Raw genomic sequence first — 19,744 nt, 5'->3', positions numbered from 1 at the left:
CCTTTATCCCCTGCCCTCGGCGAGTGCAAGTGGGGGGAGGAAAACCTGAAAAGGAAGGGACCACGTCAGGTAAAGGCCGGCATCCAACGCTAAGGTTGCCGAGAAGCCAGCTCTGGGCCGGGACCCTGTTTTGCTAGGATAGTAGCTGAAGAAAGCAAGCTCCAGGATACTGACTACTGGTCTTGTTCCTCCACAGCCCTGTTCTGTGCATACGTGGGAGCAGCCCTCTCTAATACGATGGCAGTGGTAAGTCCAGACTGTCTAAACACTAACCTAAGGGCTTCCTCCGCTAGCAGAGCTTCCAGGCACCTGGGGTCTTACAGAAGACTGAGGAAGGCTGGAAGGGTAATACTGTCCTTTACCCAACGTGCATGTCAAGATTTATCCATGATTTATCCAAAGAAGAATTTTGAGCATGGAATTCTAGGGTGTGTGGGTATGTGCGTGTGCACATGGGTTGAAAGACAACCGTGGAGAATGGGGATGGACAGATGGCCCTCTAGGTCTGAGTATAAGAGCCATTCAGGCCCAGCATTAAAAGGTTCTGAGTGTACCCAAAGAGAGCAACACCTTGATTTCTTCTGACTCTGAATCTAGGCCTACTAATACCTTCACCTGGGAGAAGGTAGGGCTCTCCATTCTCCATCTCTAGCATACCCTTCTCCCCGGGTTTCCGGCCCAAGACAGGAGCCTAGCAACATCCTTCCATTTCCGGTCTCAATTTGCAGGTTGGCGTGCCCTCAGGCACCTGGGCCTTCTGTCTCTCCACCCTCACCTTCCTCCTCCTCACAAGCAACAATCCTGGCATCTACAAGCTCCCACTCAGCAAAGTCACCTACCCGGAGGCCAACCGCATCTACTTCCTGACAGTGAGACGAAGTGAAGAGCAGAAGTCCCCCAACGGTGACTAGCTCAGCGCCAAGCAGAAATGCTCTCCTTGCCTGCCTCCGTGTGGTCTCCACTCTGGGCCGCTCCACCCAAGCACACACTTTCCTTGCACCTGTATCAAATCAACCCCACCTGTTCCTCTCTAACCCTGAGGCTGATTCCTCCCCTCTGCCCAGATCTTTATAACTGCCCATGGTAGCGTTAAAGGAAGCTGGTATGCCCTTGCTGGGACTGGAAGTGAGGAGTCTGATTTACCTGTTGCTGGTGTGAAACAAAACCATTCCTTAGTCTTTTGAGAAAAGGGTTAAGAGGTGATAGTGACACATCTAGATAAAGGATGCTGTAGCAGGGACCAGGCTGAGTGGCTCTTAGGCAGACCTGGAGTAGAGACACATGAAGGTATGTAGTAAGAAGGAAATGAACCCTGGTTTAGAGCTAGGACGTGGTGGACACAAGGAACCTCCTACAGAAGAGGGCTTTAGCGGTGATGGAAAGCTGAAGTGTCAGAAACTGGAACCCTGGAGATATTAATAAAGAATCTAGAACCTTTGAGCTCTCCCTTCCTGGAGCAGCTAAACAGCTTTTCCCAGCACTCAGTATAAAAACCCATTTCTCTGTTATGGAAAAACAAGTGCCTAATGGCTAATCAAAGTGTGCTCCATCTCTCCCACTGAGACACTAAAGCCCTTACAGCCATCCCCGCGTCCCCTCCGCAACGTGCACCTCAACTCTGGGTGCTTCCCTAGCCCAGGTTTGGAGCTGTTGATTGTTCTTCGTTCTTCCTTTTGCAATCCATACTCAGCCCCACCTCATGCCATGCCCTGTCCCCGTGCCTGTCCATCTGTGTTCACCGTTAGCACTGAGCACTGACTTCTGATCACCCTTTGCTCCTCTTATCGTCATCCTGTCTTTCGAGCTCCGCGCTCAACCGTGTGTGGTTTCTTTAGAACTCTTCCCCAAGGATATGCTTCAAGTAAGACCTGAAAGAATGCTGGTGGTATGTTTTCCAACTCTTTGCATGGCCACAGAGGCCAATGAATGGCATCTTCTCTGCTCAGCGGGTGCCCAGGTGGCCATAAATGCTGTCTCTTCATTCCCTAGCTCTCCTTCAAATGAGAAACATGATTCTTTTTCTCTTTTATAAACAACCTTCCCTTCTAGATGTCCACATTGTTTCTAAAGTTGAACCTAGTGCCCATTCTCATTGGTCTGCCTTCCAACACATAAATCAAAGTCTTTCCTCAGAGATTTTGCTCTGACATTGGTGTGACCTGCACTTTTCTCCCCTCTTTCCTCCTCTGACCCTGGAGCCTCTCTCCACCCACCTCAGGCCTCCGTGACCTTTGTTCCAAGCCACTTGCCTTCCCCTTCACCGTTTTCACCGTTTATCTTTTTTTTTTTTTTTTTTTTTTTTTTTTTTTTTGCATCGAGGTATTTTATGGGTTCTTTCCTACAACTCAGCAGACACATTGGATTTGGGGGTTCAGAAATCATAGTTTGGGTTCTATAAAACCTTTAAGGAAGGGCTGTGCATAACCCTTCGAGTCTGTTTCCTCTTGCCTTTGAAAGCTATGTGACCCCAACTTCACCCATCCCTTCCCATCTGGGCTCTCACGTTGGCGACCACGTAGCATCTGCCAGTGCACAGAGCCCAAGAATCCTGCCTGTACGCTGACCGTATTTGTTCATTCACCCAGAAGATTCCTTTATGTGGAACTATTAATATGTTACTCAACCCAGGGCTTGACAATAAACGAGGAAAGCATCAGACCCATTCCTGCCTTCAAGGAATTTATTTCACGGCGATTTGCCTGGCCAGCTGAAAAGTCTCACCTCAGAGGAGGATGCTGGCTAGACAGCCTGTGCACAGCTTAGCTCACAGCACCAGTTTTCATATTGAGGTGGTTACCTGGTTGGGTTGGTCTTCTGTCCAGGAATTGTCTCAGGTATGATTTTAAGGACTCCAGGGAAATTCCTATGCCTCTTCTCCTCCTGTCCCCATAGCTTCCCGTAGCTGCTACCCAAGAGTTTCCAGCCATCCCTTGAATTTAAGGTTCGGAACCTGTTAAAATATAAACAGCCCTAGGCTGGTAAAGAAGTAAGCATGGTCGGTCACTCGCATCTTAGGGGGTAGGTGACATTTATGAGAATAGGTTTGATTCCAAGAGGAGGAGAGTACCGAGAAACACACGCAGCATACTCTGGACCTGTCTGTGCTGGAAAGAGGCCGAGATGCGGCCAAGCAGGGTAAACGGACCCTTACCCTGCTAGAAATGGTGGTCGTATGCCTTGGGAAGAAAAACGGATGGAGCCTTAGCTATCTGCAGTGGATGACTCTGAAGCATAGCACAGAGGTGACAGCGGGATGAGTCCGTGAAGAGAGTCTCTTTGTAACAGTTTCCAAGCAAGGGTAGCTGCTTAGACTCAGTTTCCCACTCGGGCAATGCTGAAGCAACTTGAGACCTGTTGGGGCACTTTGTTTACTGGGCAGAGGGCTAGACCAGGTGACCACTGCGGCATTCCACTAGTGTGGCAGAACATCAGAACAACATGGTCTATTCTTTGCAGATTTTTAGAGTTTAACCAGTCATCTAGCCAGTTCACCAAGATTCTTGTCCTGGTTACTTGAGAGTTATCACTCACATGGTCTCTCCCTCAGCCTGCCCCTCCCCATACCTCTTCCCTCTGAACGTTCTTCCTCTCTTATCGGCTCTCTAAGATCCAGCCACTATGTGGTCTTCTCGGACTGCATTTGTGACTCTACCCACCCAGTATCCCACCGTATGCCAGTGTGCATCCTGTGTGATGCTGAGCCCTGCTCCCTCAGATCTCAAAAGCTGTGAGGGACTTGAGACATCCTCATCTAAAACCAAGTGGGAGTGGCAGTTTCACAGGGATTAGAAATTCCACCAAACCACACACAGTCTTACTTGAAAACTCCTTTAAAAGAATCCACATTTTAGAGGGGGAGCAAGGCCAGAGACGTCTTGTGTTTTTCCTGCCTCTAGCCATTCCAAGAAGATAGAGGAATCCATAGGGACCCATTCTGTCTGGAGTGGATCTAGAAATTCTGGGACCTTAAAACATAAGGTGGGAGGGAGTCCCCTTGAAGCAACCCTCTATGAATGATAACTCTGAGCCTCCCGCCTGTTCCTACCGTCAGGAAGGGAGGAGAGCTTCAGGGACAAAAGGAAGCCAAGGAGACAGACACACTTTGGAGCACAAGTGACTTGAACTTAAATTTACTCAACAAATAGTATGGCCCCTTCCCCCCAAAGAATCTGGCGACGGTGTAGGCCCTGGTGTTAATGTCACCACGTTCCTTCTTCAAGTATGAAAATGCAGAGCTGAAGGAAGCCAGAGCGTTCTAAAGAAAGCTTCCTTTTGAAGTGACTTCTGATTAAGCCCTCAAGGCCTAAAGAGACTGTAGGCCTCCAGGTGCCCTTGGTAGTGTGTTCCAGCATGTGCTGGGACCTGATAGGCACAAGATTCCACCGTGTCCTGCCTTCTAAGGCAGCTGGCTGCCTCGCCCAGATAAACCATAGGTATAACGTGTGGCCGAGAGATGGTCCTAGTTAGCTCATGAGCCCAGTGTGACATTCCTGATGACTTCTTCATGGTGACTTCACGGGTAACTCTTCTCTTTCCAGCTTGGTGGCATATTCTTGCTCATACGCAGCATCTCCATGTTATGTCTGAGCGAACCAAGGTGGATGCTCGAGAAGCAGGACCGAGCTCACCATGAAAAGCTCATGAGTCCTAGAGGAGTCGGAGCAAGAGGGCAAAGGGCATGTGAGACAGAGCTGAGAGACCAGACAGCCAGGGGAAACACAAGCGGGGAGATGGGTACAAGGAACAGTCTGTCATGGACCCTGGAAGGGCCTAAGTGTGGAATTAGTCTTCTCTCAACCAGCTCCCAGCCTGTCCCTGGAATGTGGTCGTCCCTGAGCACCTCCCACCCCTCTTGTTTGCATTTCATCCTCCTTGATCAAGGTCCTTCTTTGGGAGTCCCAAACACCTGGTGTAGGAAGGGAACCTTTGACGTCAGCAGGAGAGTTTGTCTACTCAGGTGGAGCTAATGACCTTGGTGTGAGGTATCATTGTGGTCCTGGGAAGGATGCCACCCTCCGCCCCTACGTGTATGCCGGGAGCAGTATGTGTGTGTGAGGTTGATGACCCATTTTACTCTTGAAGTCAAGCAAGGCATATTTTGTTAGCCTCTCCCCAACAGGTCAGCCCGCCAGACCCATGGCTTCATGGGACTTGTGAGAGCCAGCCTCCCTAATATATAGACCTCAGGGTGTATTTTGACCACAACGGTTAGGTCATACCCTTCTTAATCTGCGAGGACCTGGTGAGATACCAGGAGACCCTGGTCAACAAGAGTTAGGGGGAAAGGTCTGAAGTTTTCTGCAGAAATCCGACATTTAGTATTAGGCTGTGCCAGACTTTCCATTGAGACACTGGTGCCAAGCACTGGTCCCCAGCCTATGCCCTGCCTGCTGGGGAATAAGGTGTGCTTACTGAGGTTGGAAGGCAAATTGGTCCCCCAAGGAGACAATGCTTAGGTCATTGCTTAAAGAGGAATACTAGAGCTAGAATTCTAATGAGAAGTGGGTAACGCCTGAGAGACAACAAGGAAGCAGGTAGACAGTTGCAGGGCTGCCCTGTCAGGGAAGTTATCTGATTCAGCTGGTGGAGAGACCATGACAGCTAGAATACATCTTCCCTGGGGGCCTTAGAAAGCACCTTTAGTCAAGAAGGCCAGTGTGCAGGACGGCTGCCTGCCGAGAGGTGTTTGTCTTTCTTCTTCCTCCATTGGCAGACCTGTGGCAGGCATGGGTTCAGGGGTAAAACGTAGTGGATTCACAGAAAGTTGTCAAGAGGAAAGGCTGGAAGATGCAGGGCAGTGAGGAGGTTCGGGCATAGGAGACGTCACAGCGCCTGGAGCGGAGGACCACAGACATTGTCAAGGAGCTTCTTCTCAAGTCTGATGATCTAGATTTCTCCAGTCCTATCTGGGAATCAAAAGAAGCCCAGGTAAGAGACACTGGGGGCAGAAGGGAACCAGGGAGATGCCAACTTACAGGACCATCTGGCTTTTCGAAAGAAAACTCTACTTTCTTCCATTGAACTCTATCTGGGGAAGGCAGTCATGAGGTGGGGAAACCTACTAAGAATACTAGCAAAAACAAAATCTCGATCCTGGAAACTTAAAGTTGGAAAGGCTCTTAAATATTTATAGTTCAAATCTCTTGTTTTATAGTCGAAGAACCCTCAGCTAGTCCAGAGACTTACCCCCATGATAAATGAGCAGGGACTGAAGTTTAGGTGTGCACACTGACCACCTGAACTGGCCCCAGATGCCCTTTCCCACCTCTCCTGACCACTGTGTGAGCCTCGTGTGTTCTGTCATCCTTCCTACACATCTTCAAGCCTTGGAGCTCTGGTATCCAAGAATCGTCAGGGAAGCACTGTGTTGAGATGAGCTTCTGGACTCAAACTTCTGGCTAATGAGATAGAGTCAAATACCTTCTTCTAGGATGTCATTATCTGCCCCAGGCTTGACCTATCTCTGTGTGTCCTATTCCCTTCTGTAGACAATACCAACAGAACTGGTTTATCCTGCTCCCGGTGTGTCTACACATCTCAGCTCCTCAGCGATCTATTTCCCTGGTGCCCTCATATATACCAATTTCAATAGGTTATACTTATTCTATAAAGCTGCAGAAAGGGGTATTTCTGGATGACGGAGACCATAGGGACATTATTCCAGCATATAGAATTTATCTGATTAGACAATGGGCAGCCTTACAAAATATATGATCTGCCCCAAGACCAAAGCATAGGGTTAAAAGTACTTATCATACAAGAACTGAGATAAGCGTGTGTGTGTGTGTGTGTGTGTGTGTGTGTGTGTGTGTGTGGACATGTAGGCAGATACATATGTATGCATGTGTGTGGAGAGCTAAAGTTGACATTGGGTGACCATCATTCTATAGTTACTGAGGCAGGGTCCCTCACTAAACCCAGGCATCATCAGTTGTAGCCAGTCTGCCAGCCAGCTTGCCCCGGTCCCCTGTCTCTGCCCCCAGGTCCTGGAAGTACAGGGCTCCCAAACCTGCCTGGCTTTTCTGTGGGTCTACAGATCCAAATTTTAATCTTCGTTCTCCTGCTGTAAGTGCTTTACCCACTGGGCCAGCTTCCCAGATCCAACATAAAAGTTTTACTATAAAGTTCTAAAAGTTTTAAAACACAGTGGATACATTCTCAGAGAACAAGAATTGCTTCCGTGAGCAAGAATGGAGTACTTTAATATCAGGTAAGAAAAGTGACTAAGATGTGCCCCATGGGCCATTTGTGTTGGCTCATATTTGAGTAGACAGGAAGTGGATAACTCTGTCATGGTATATAGTAAATTTACACCCAGGGACTGTCCATTTGTGGTGAGGTACCAGAGGTCATTGAGAATTAGGCTATCATTGTTTTTGTATGACCTTACACTCCACTGTGTCTAGCTCGAGCGGTTGGAATCTGATTGTGAGAGTAAAGACATTTTGGGTTTATTTGGGCCACCATTATTTTTTTTTGCTTGCTTTCTCTGTTTCTAGATCTGCTCTGGCAGATAAACAGGGACAAATCATTGACGAAGGGCACGAAGGTCTCTTTCTTCTGGGACTACTTAGGAGCTGAGAGAGAGCAGCAGGGAGCCTTGGTTGGCATTGCTGTTCTGCCACAGAATCATAGGAGCAGAAGACAAAAGGTTTGAGCCTCGTCGTGAACTGGGTGGTATCACAGAAACGTGCAGGTCAGGCTGGGGTGTCATTGAAGGTCAAGTGGGAATCAGTGTAAACAGCTATCCCACAGACAAAGTCATCTAGATTTTAATGTCCTGTAACCTGGAAGGTACCCATTATACCAGAATGTGAAGTAAAGAGAGGCCTATGATAAAGAGCAGAATTAAGGCAATAGGAAAGGGGATATGGACAGTAATAAAAGAATAGCAAAACCTTTGGTGCTTACAGGTGGCTAGAGTGATTTGAGGAAGACAGATGGGAAGTTTAAGAGTGATTATGAACACTGGGAGCCCTGGGCCCAGTATAGGGCCCAGTGATGCTGAGGTTAAAGGAGTTACAATTCAAGTCATGAGCTAGGTCAGTTAATAAATTGGATTCTAGAAGTATCTGAAGGTGGGTCTCACCTGGAGCTGGGTGGAAAGGGAGTCATCTCCAGGTGGCTCACGGAAGCAGGTTGCTTGAATTTGGAGTGGTAGAACAACCTTGACGCTGGGTGGATGAACCAGCAGCCACAGGCCTTGTAACTTGGTTATAGTTGAAGACATTAGGAGGACCTGATAAGGTCAGGTTCAGTCAGATACAAATGGTCTTTTTATCCTGCGGGAGGGTTAGAAGATGGACCCAGTCTTATGTTAATATGACAAGGTGATCCTGAAAATATGTATGCGGCAATATTGTCCCAGGTCTTGGAGACAGCCTCGATTGTCTGTCTTTGGTGATGGAGGTCATGACCCTCTGGATCTATTATGAGAGCTGGCGAGAGCAAGAGGAAGAACCTGCCATAAATGATTGAGTAGACCTTTGACCTTCCCCAGAAGATGGGGGTTAAGAGGCTGCATAAATAATTTTGATAAATAACTTAATTTTGAGAGCTTCACTCATTCCCTGAGTGATATTGGAAATGAAAGTCAAGCCAGACCGCAAGGACCAAGTGAACGCAGAGCAACCCACTGCGTCCCTGATGGCTGGACAGCTCAGGGCCCATTCTACCTTTGTGAGGAGTGCTTCATCTGCTTAGTTAAGGCATACACTGGAGCTAGTAGATATCTCAACCCCCCTCAGGAGGAAGGATAGCAGAGAAGTCTGTTTGCCAGACTCCCAACATAGTCCTACTCTGGACAGGCAGTAAGAGGAGATGGAGCCTCAAGGCTCCTCTGGGATTTCCCTGACAAGTTGGACAGACTTCGGAAATAGAAGACATGAAGAATGCCTGTCTGTGAGAGAAGGCCACATTAGACTTTGGAGATTTTTAGCCTTCAAATGTGTAGTCTGATGATGATGATTGTTAAGTCATAATGGGAAACCATTAGGGGGATTGAGGAAGACAGAGCTTGTTTTCTGGGATCTGGGATCATTCCTCGGGAGTGGCTATCCAGCCCTCTTCTAAAGTCTGTTGAGTCTACTGAGGGGACATACTGAAACCGGAAGGAGAAAACTGAGACCCAAGGCAGGCTTGAGCAGAAGCTTATCCTCCTGTTAGGCTTGTTAATAAGCTCAACTTTTACCCAGAAAAGTGTCAATGTTGTCTTCATGGTGGACCTTGCCGTAATATAGTATATATACATAATACTCACTGCATTGGAGGCCAGATCTCCTTAAGGCCCAAAACTTCAGGGCATGTTTAACTGCATCTTATCAGCGATGAGGATGACTCTTTCTTTCTAGATGGCTGCATGGCTGTGGGTATCACGGTATAAGCAGGGAAAAATCTGTCCTGATATTCCTTCTGATTTCTGACTCTAAAACCTGTCGGGGTCTTTAAGAATTCTGTGGCAAGAATGAATGTTAGTGGGAGCAACATCAAACACTAGGCAGGAATGAAATGAATTCCATACTTTAAGAGGAATTTGTTGGGTGGTGTAGAGGTCTCCAGTAGAAACTGCAGGGATGGTCTCTAAGGCTCCAGATGATGCTGGGCCATCATGGGTCAGGGACAGGTAGAAAGGCTAGAGAGTATCTACAATCTCAGAAACTTAGAAGAGCCTCGAAGATGTAGACAATAGCTCTATCTGGGGAAGGGATGGGGCAACCAGGGAGGATCATGAGGACTGAGTGGAAGATATTTGTTTACCATACAGGTTAAAGGAGATAGAAAACCAAGCTGGCTGGAGGAGTAGAAAGTCAAACTGGAGAAGATGGTCAGGGCTGAAAAATTAGCCCCAGGATCAAAGAGGAATGTGATTTTTCTCCCTGCCACATAGAGGGTGATTCAAGGACCATCCACAGACCTAGAGGAGACAGGAGCTTGTACAGCCTCAAAGCTGAATATTCCTCAAAGGGAGGGTGATTCTCCCCTTTGAGGCACTGAGAGAGGTTGGGCTCCTCATAGTCAAGGAACAGAGTGGGGACGTTTATTCTTCTTTGGCTTTGATCTCTCACAAGGGGAAGAAAGGATCTTGTATTCAACAGGCCTCTTTGTGGATTGGGTGAGACTTGTATCTTGGTAGCCCTAGGCACTGTCTGATGAAATGCCCTAGCTAGCTACAACAAGAGCAGGAGAGAGTCTTTTGACCTGAGCCTAGGTCAGGGCAGGGAGGTGGCTGTCGCCATCATGTGCACCTGCCTCTTATCCCTTCTTTTTCTAGCTTGACCCTTTTGGTCAAAGGTCTTCTCCTGGTTATTAAAGAACTTAAGGTCCATGTGTGTCTAATCACTAGAGGATGGAGTCTACAGGCCCTGGTTTAGTGTTTTAAGCTTTACGCTCACACATGGAGAGACTTAGATTATAAAGCTCCGGCCGGGACAGCGTGGCCCTCTGGACTCTCGGGATTAAGACTGTTTTGCTTTCACACAAGTTTCAGCCATTATAGACGGAGAGAGAGCAGGGTGCTCAGAACCCCCTGTTGTTATTTCCCAGAGCTTTTAGTTAACAGTTGTAACCATGGTCCTTTCCAGGATGGCGATATGGCTCTGGCATAAGAGAACTTGCTGTGCACGCACGAGGACCTGAGTTCAGAGCCCCGGAGCCTATGTAATGGCCAGTATGGTTGTGCATGCAAGTAACCCAGTACTTGATGGGAGGCAGGAACAAAGATAGAGCTTGCCAGTCAGCCGACCTGCACCTCCTACAAAAAAAATTGTGAGCTCCAGGTTCACTGAGAGACCCTGTTTCAAGGGAATAAGGTGGAACGTGATAGATGGACACATACACACATGTATCCTCCCCAACACACATAGGCACACACACACACACACACTCATACTCACAGTACACATTCAAACCCACCCATATACATACACCTCTCTCTCTCTCTCTCTCTCTCTCTCTCTCTCTCTCTCTCTACACACACACACACACACACACACACACACACACACACACACATCTTTTTCCTCCTTTTCAATAGATAAGCAATTATAGGTTTCATTCAGTCCTTCTCTTTCATTCCCTACACCAGCGGCCCAATAAGACCAGTGGGACTCTGTGTCAGGCACAGTAACAGAGTCCAACCAGACTGGATTTGTTTACAAGTACGAACCTTAGCTGCTCAGATGCTTGCTAGAGACAAGACACAGGACCTTTCCTTATCTGTCATGCATCATGCAGTCAGGATGATATAGATATAGATGGTGTAGACGCCAGGTTTGTCAGAGGCCACAGTGAGCCTTTGGGATCCTGGCTAAACGATCCTAGCTTGGGTTGTATCTGGGGAAAGTCTGACACGGAGAAGGTACTACGAAGTCAGAGGTGCCAGAGTTGCCAACGGCCACCCCATGGAGAAGGATGCTCTCCTTAGGGAAGGGCTTGCCTTTAAATGCTCTCTGAATTCCCTGTGCAAAGGGAGTGTGGGTGCATCTGCGTGGGTGCTACTAGAGAAAGCTGTGGGTAGAAAGGAAAGGGAATAGAACGAGGAGGAAAGGTCAGAGGAGACATTAGAAGCAGCTATTGAGCAGAGGTATGGCTGTTGGCAGCAGCACAGCAAGCCAGTGGCTGAGCTAGTAAGTAGCTTGGCTGCCCACTGGCCTCTCAGAGCAGGAAGTCTGACTTGGAAGGAAGACCGCAGGTGTAACACCGTCATCGGCCACACATGGCTGCTTCCTCTGACTCTGTGGTGGTGAGTGACAGACACAAGACAGAGCGACAGGAGAGAGGAATAAAGGTGTCCTCACCAAACAAGTTGCCACTGTCCCCACATCACGTGTTGGAAGTGAGGGGAATCCGAAAAGGAAGAGAAGCAACCCCTCACCCTTGAAGACTGACTAAAATGAACGCTTAGCTCATGCCTTAATGGGTGACAGCCTTGTAAAATCTCAGCCCAGAAGCCTCTGGTCTCACTGAAGAACAGCCCCAGAGATTTCCAGGGACCATGGGACACTCTGCTAACCACCTTGAGCCTCCGAGTGAAGAAGAGAAGCGTAAGAAGATGAGGGAAGAGCTCCCTGGCTGAGCCACCAAAGTATCCTAGCAGGAAAGGGAAGCCCAGGGCTCAAGGGTGAAAGTGTTCACCAGACCAAACTGTCAGAAAGGTTTAGCAAAGAACATACAGGGTAGACAGGAACACGGCAGGCAAACTCCAACAGACAGAACCGTTCCCCTGAGGGACGGCGGGGCACTTTAATAGCAGTTAAGAGAAGTGATTTGGCCTTTCCTTGTGGGTCATTTGTCTCCTGAGTTCTATCTGAGTAGATAAGAGGTGGGCAGCTCATTATCTTGTTCAGTAGTAAATTTTATAATCTCATTTGTCCTTCCTGAGACTGGCCATTTATGAAGGAGCTCCAACAGTTGTTAGGAGGTAGGTTGTAAGCGTTTATATAAAATATCACAAGTCCACCAGGTGGACTAGATCTTATTCAACAGTGGAGGCCTTGGGATTTTTTTTTCTGCCCTTTTCGGAGGGACTTTTTATCTCTACACTGGGGAAAAGACACCCTTCGAGGCTTAGCTATATCGATCTACTCATGGCCTCTGCCTCATACCCCTTCTCTCAAATGTGTACAAAACACACATCCTTCCATAATGGTAGGAAGAAAAATAATTTTGCCCTCAAGGGCCAAGTCTGGCTGATTGGTGTTAGATGTTTGGGTCATCATGTTAAGGATCCTGAGGCTGTATCTAAACTTATTGGTTGACATCTACAATCAGTTAGCTACCTGTGTCATAGATAATTGGGGAAAGCATTAAATAGGATGGTGGAAAGGCAGTATGGAAGTATTGCCATAAGGGAAAGACCTACAACAGTGACCCAGGAAAATTTGCTTCCAATGGGGATATTTATCTTTGTAACCTTTTGTTATTCTTTTTGATAGATGAAATAATTTATGCTTTGATTTAAAAGTCACACACCCATTGATTTCATATGAAAAGTTCCGGCTATCTATAAACGCCTATACTCCAGGAATAAAATTCAAAACAAGATGGCAGTCAGTACCTGGCTTCGTAACTGACCCCTGTGTGGCCCAGGTAAGACCCTTCTCTCTGGGCCTCAGTTTCTTTCTGCCAATACCTAGAGTCAAAGGTCACTTGGTTATAGAAGAATTGATCACCCTAGTAGTTTAATCGAGTTGGAAAATATTTATCATATATATTTCACATGTGTTGCAACTATGACAACTACTTCTATTCTACTATGAGCTGGGGGTGCTTATGATCTCAAGACACAGAAGGCTAAGGCAGCACTTCAGGGCCAGCCTAAGCTACACTAAAAACCCTACCAAAAACTTAAACTCCAAAAACTGTAAGTCAGAATACTTTGTGAGCATGCAATAAGGATCCAGAGAATGGATGGATTCACGTGACCAAATAAGCCAAGGGAAGTGTCACAGATGGTGTAGAGTACAAACCAGACAGTGAGGGGTGGACAGACCTTAGGCGTGGGGGTGAAGCAGTAGCAAGTTAGTGTGCCATGGCAGAGAGCGCATTAAAGAAAAAAATAATGAGGCTGGATAATGACACTTGCTCGATTATAGAATATCTAGGAAGCAAGGCAGAGGAGCTGAGGCTCTGTGGAGCTAGGCAGATTATTGAATATTAAGTGATAATTAAAATATAGTTTTAAAGTTGGAATATAGAAGGGACTGGGAAAAAGACAGATGGAACTCAGGAAGACTGGCAGTGCTGACACACAGTTCAGTCGAGTGGATGGGACGACAGTACAATGTCATTCTGAAGGAAAATGAACCAAGAATTACCTAAGTTATAGCTGGCCTTTAACTCGCTAATCTCATTTACAAGATTGTCGTAAGATTTCATGAGTTTAAATGAGATATCAGCTCATTCATACTTACTAATATATTCCTCAAGGCACGAGACAAAAGGATCAAAAGAAATCAAAATTTAGGTGAGTCCATTGACTAACTAATGAGCTGTATGAACGGAAAAAGAGAGACCCCACTAAAAGCAGCAGCTATTAATAGGAGGCTCGCTTATCTCGAGGTTACAAAGAACCATGCCCCACATTCTTCAAGAATGGACCATTGGTTGATGTATTAAAAAGCTGGAGCCCCCTATAATAAAGTACTCTCGTGAACCAAATCCTCTTTATTCAGTCTGTCTCTCAGCCCACTGCCCAGTCCAGAAATATCAGGAAGATTTAGGAAGGTGTGTTCTTGAGAAAATGGAAGGAACGGTTATAAGAGAAATGGGCTTTAGAATAGCTAATGTGGGCCATCACATTCTGAAGCACAGTGGAACTGACAGAGCAAAAATAAAATGTGTGCACACACACTCACGCGCACGCACACACACACACACATATATATATATATATATATATATATATATATATATATATATATATACATATATATATATACATGTATATATATATACATGTATATATATGCTTACAGGAAAATAAATGCAACTACATATAATCATACTAAGAAAATTACATCAGTTCAGAAAGACAAATATTGCACACTCTCTCATTTGTTCCTAGACTTTATAGATCAACAAAAATCATATATGTACAGATGATATGAAAATAAAAATGAAGCCATGTAGAAAACCCAAATGAGTTTTGGGAGGTTGAGACAGGAAGGGAAAGGGTCATGGGTTATGGGGAAGAGAATATATTCAAAGCATGTTCTATGCATGAAAACGACCTCCCATGGCCATGTGATACAATGTTTAAAGATAAGATGGGTCAACAACAGGCGTGCTTCTACTCTCCCAGAGGACCTGAGTTTGGTTCCCTGGAATCATGTGAGGTGGTCCGCATCTGCCCATAACTCCAGCTCCAGGTTATGTACCGCCCTCTCCTGACCTGCACGGCACACAGACACAAAGGTAGCAAGCATCTGCTATACAAAGAAATAAATCTAAAAAGAAAAGAAAAAAAAATCATCTCACTTAGCACTCCGAAGCCTTCCCTGCCCACCACAGAGAGATAGAGAGAGACAGGGACACAGAGACAGGGACAGAAAACGGTGTCTAGGGACTGGCGAGATGGCTCAGCAGGTAAGAGCACTGACTGCTCTACCGAAGGTTCTGAGTTCAAGTCCCAGCAACCACACAGTGGCTCACAACCACCTGTAATGATATCTGACACCCCCTTCTGGTGTGTCTGGAGACAGCTACAGTGTACTTAATTATAATAATAAATAAATCTTTAGAAACAAAAAAGAAAAGAAAATGATGTCTAGCAATGAAAAGTCATACCACAAAGCCCCAACACAAAACATCTGTCCAAATTATAACCAAGCCGTAACAGGTAGTACATAGACAAACACACACCGTTTGTGATATAGTACCACAGAAACAGCCATTCTGGCATTCTGTCTAGAGAACTTCCCGTAGTGCACTGGGGCATGTCATAAGAGCGTGAGAGTCCGGGAGCTGGGGGAAATGACAAGTGGTTCACGTTGGCGGGTTCAGAGGCTCCGCACAATAGACATCGTGGGTATCAATAGGCAGCATCGATCCACCTCCAGGAGAAAGGAAAACTGGCTCAAAGCTGAGGAGGGCAGCCTGTGGAGAGACACAGGCAAGGCTGCCACAGGCTGATTTTACAGGCCTGAGCCGCTGTGAGCTGACTTTTTAAAAGACACACTAGATGAGCTTTCCTCTTTGAAAAAAAAAAATCAAGTTTAGCTTGAGATTTTTTTTTTAAGAGGGGTTTTGGATCCCTCCAAGAAATTGTGATAAGCTAAAAGTTTTACTTCACAGCCAAGCTCGTCTACGAAATCTTTGTTACTGCTGCTCGTTTGATGTCTTTAGAGGCATGAGAACTCTAGGTCACTGCTGCCCCAGAAAGAGTGCTTCTGGACAAATAATGGGAGCTCCAAACTGTTTTCCTTCTAAGACACTGGGAAGAAGGTGGCACTAAAGTTTTGCCTTCTAAAACATGAAATCGTTAGTAACTATCCTTGAGGGTATGGACCGTGTCCCCGGAATGGTCCTAAATGACCCTTGAATGAACATGTGTGCGTTGGAATGTTTAATAAAGCCGGTTAGTGGAGGGGGAAGCAGCAGCTCTTAGCTCAGGCTGCATACCCCGGAGTTACTGGCCTGCTGGCAGTGACACACGGGTTACCAAGGACGGAGCTTCCTGGTACATGTCACATAACATTCGAGGCTGGGCAGATGGGGCAATACCGGTGTGCCTCTACACAAACAGGGACATGGTTGTCTGAGTCCCTGGGCTCAGTCCCTGTTTACTACACCATGACGTTGGGGGGAGAGGAAGGGGAAGGCCAGGCGACAGGGATGGAGACACTTACTGAATAAAATTCACTGTTAAGTTACAGCAGGTGAGGTCTCATCTCCTAGCAACCTGGGCTTCGTGATCAGATAGCATCGATCTAGATCATCACATCTACTGGTCCAATCACATCCTGTCAGAGGTCCGCCTTCAGTGGCCTCTTTTCCTTCTCTTATTGAGTTCTTCGGCCACTTCTGTAGGACTTCTGGGTTCCTCGCAGGTTGGTCAGCCATGGCCAAACAGTGATACAACCATCTGTAAACCACTGTGTGGTCCAGATAATTATGAAAATGATCACCTATACCCTGTAATATCTAAACCTCACATAGCTCAGCTATAACCTTTGTCAACATTCAACAGAAGACACATCACTTTTTAAGCGATTTATGGGCTGTGGAGATGGCCTGGCTCAGGACAATGCTTGTCGTGCCAGCTGAAGGACCTGAGCTTGGTCCTCAGCACTTGTGTTAAAGGAAGCAGATATAATGGCAGACTCCTATAATCCCAGGGGGCTGTGGACTGAGAGTCTCTTGGACTCTCTGATCAGCCAGTCCAGTCAAATTGGCAAGCTACAGGTTCAAAAGATACCCCGTCTCAAAAACTGTGTTGAAAAGTAATGGGGAAGAAATTCAATGTCAACCCCTGGTCTCTACACACAGATGCATGTGCACGCACACAGACACACATGCACACAAGCACACACATGCATACACACACACACACACACACACACGCACGCACATATGCACATATACATATGCATGTATACCTACACATAAACAAACACACACACACATACACACAAATATTACATACCCTGGTACAGCCATTGTATCTTTATGTCATTCAGAAATTAAAATGCATAGGAAAGTCATCCCTCATTAACTTATTCAACAGCATTCTGAGTGCCTACCATCGATCTATCAGATGTGTGGTTGATGCAGGAGGCGCTGGAGGCAATCAAGTTCCTCACCAGTCAAGAACATGTGATTAAGGCACAGCTAGGCAAGCGTCTGTGTAGGTAGGTGCAAAACCACAGTTGTTCCCCAAGGAGAATGAAGTCTCCTACCTGGAGCAGAAGAGCCCCGTGCCCTTAGAGAGAAGTGTCCTCCCTGCGGATGCGTCTGCTGTGTGAACAGCTGCAATTTCTTCCCAAGTGTTTCATAAGCCGCTGTCTGGCTTTGTTATAGTATCGCAAAGAAGCAGGAGATAGACTGAAAGTATCTGTCATCATTTACAGGTAAGGTTGAGAAGGGCAGCCCTCCAGGGGCTGTAGATTCCTTTCTGGAAGAATTACATCCTGCCATTAAGGAAAGTGTCAATGAGGGTACATGATCTGCAAAATGCCAAGCAGAAAGTAATGGCCCCTATATTCCAGACCGTGCTTCTGCCCCTTCTTCTCTGCTACTCGAATGGTATGTCCCATTTCTACAATAATGATGTACGTGCTGCTCTTGGTGCTCCCTTCATCTGCTCAGAGGATTCTGAAAATGCTTCCTGGGCTCCAGGAGTAGTTGGCTCTCAGTGTTGCTCTGTTTTCAAGCCTTTGGGAGTTGGTTGCTTCCTATTCAGTCTTTGTTGAAGCATCTCTTTCCACCTCTCAACTCTTGGCTGTCACAGCTAGGAGCTGTGGACTACAGGGTGGTCCTATGTGAAAGGCATTTGTTACTCTGTAGCAACTCTTTCCACCTCTCGACTCTTGGCTGTCACAGCTAAGGGCTGTGGACCACAGGGTGGTCCTGCCGTAGCCTATGTGAGCCGTACTTGTTACTTTTGTTGTGATCAGGCCATCAACTCTATTACACATAGTAACCTGACTCACTCACTTTCCTGTCTCTGAGCCAGGTCATCCTGGGCTCTGCCTGATGAAAGACCCCATTCTTATCAGGCATCCCTCAGCTACTCAACCCAAAACCTGTATCAAGGTCTTCCTCCATTCTTCTGGCTGTTTAGCCACCAAACAAAACGAGCATCTTAACAAAAACATTCCTGTTCATATTGCTTGTTCTAGACAAATGTTCCTTTGGCTTATGCACCATCTTTGTGCATACGAAAAAATAGCACAGGCTAGTTCACGGCATTTATTGTGAGCTCTGATATCCAGGATGAAGGCTAAGCTAAAGGGAAGGCCCTTTTCTTGTACCAAGTAGGCTTGTGCTATTCAATACAGTGCAATGGGGGTTGGGGGGATGGAGACAGTGAATTAGGAGTCATGAAGGTTGATATAGTCCCTGGCTTTTCTGTGGTCCATGAGCAGTCTTGGTGAGTTGATCCCTTTAGACAAGAGAGATGGCATGATCTCGACGTTCTCATCCAGTTCTGAGTTTATGATGCAGAGGTCAATATAAACCTTGGCTAAGGGAAGGACTGCGGTACCAGTTCTGCTCTAAGAGGAAGGAGAAGCAGCTCTGACAACAGTGGGTACTCTTCCAGCTGGATAAATGTGCACTGTGGATAGATACACCTTGCTTTGTCAAGGTGAGAAAAGACATACCCCTCTGGTCTCATACCATGTATCTTCAGAGATGTCCCAGGGCAAGCTAACATACCAGGAATGTCTGTGGGGCAGAACTAATGGGCACTTCTCAACCTTGAGAGTTAGGGACCAACAATGCTGTGTCATGGACACTAGCTCACTGGCTGCTCCTCCATCTGAGCTAGAGGGAGTCACTGCTGTATGTTCTCTTTTGATATGAAGGCCAATTGACAAGATGTTCTTTGCTCCCACACCCCACAGCTCCTGTTCGGTCTGAGCTTTGCTAACATTGCCTCTGCGTGAGCAGTGGTATAATCTAAATCTGTATTTTTTTTCTTTTTTTGTGTTTTGGATTTGATTTGTTTTGTTTTGTTTTTCAAGACAGGGTCTCTCTGTGTAGCCCTGGCTGTCCTGGAACTCTGTAGACCAGGCTGGCCTCGAACTCAGAAATCTGCCTGCCTCTGCCTCCCAAGTGCTGGGATTAAAGGCGTGCGCCACCACCGCCCGCCTTAAATCTGTATTTTTAAAGTTTAATGTTCATGGAAATTAACAGAGGAACTTGTTAAAATGCAGATTTTTTTTAAGCTAGCAGGTTTGAGATGACACCTGAAGTTCTGTGTTTCTAGCAAGCTCTCTTGTGGAATCCGTGAAACAGGTTCACACAACACATAGTAAGTAGAAAAGACAGAGAAAAGGATTGGAAACCAAAAGGCCGGTAGTTCACTTTGTAAGATGCTACAGAACTCGCCATAAGCCTTGATTTCCAGGTTTTTTTTTTTTTTTTTTTTTTTTTTTTTTTTTTTTTTTTTGTGGTAACAATGCTCACCCTTTTCATTTTGAGAGAATTCTAAGTAGGATGAGGTATACTGATGTTATAGTGTGGACATTCTACTTTTACAGCCAGCCAGTGCACCAGCCCCGCTCTGGCTGTCCCAGAACCC

At 46.5% G+C, this 19,744-nt stretch overlaps 1 protein-coding gene across 2 annotated transcripts in view; it reads left to right on the top strand.

Annotated features, from left to right (window-relative positions):
* Slc14a2 (solute carrier family 14 member 2) overlaps positions 1 to 19,744 on the top strand; it is a 438,498-nt gene that overhangs the window by 401,614 nt on the left and 17,140 nt on the right. The window contains exons 11-12 of one of the 2 annotated variants that reach the window (XM_021214198.1): positions 197 to 246; positions 729 to 903. In XM_021214198.1, the coding sequence (XP_021069857.1) occupies positions 197 to 246; positions 729 to 903 (225 nt within the window). Of the gene's footprint in view, positions 1 to 196; positions 247 to 728; positions 1,118 to 19,744 lie in introns of those variants that run through there. The other variant, XM_021214199.1, reaches the window with a different exon arrangement.

This window comes from Mus pahari, chromosome 15, assembly GCF_900095145.1.
Source record: "Mus pahari chromosome 15, PAHARI_EIJ_v1.1, whole genome shotgun sequence".
Classification (NCBI taxonomy): Eukaryota; Metazoa; Chordata; class Mammalia; order Rodentia; family Muridae; genus Mus; species Mus pahari.
Note: the sequence above shows the minus strand (reverse complement) of the source record. Positions and strands in the feature narration are given on the sequence as shown.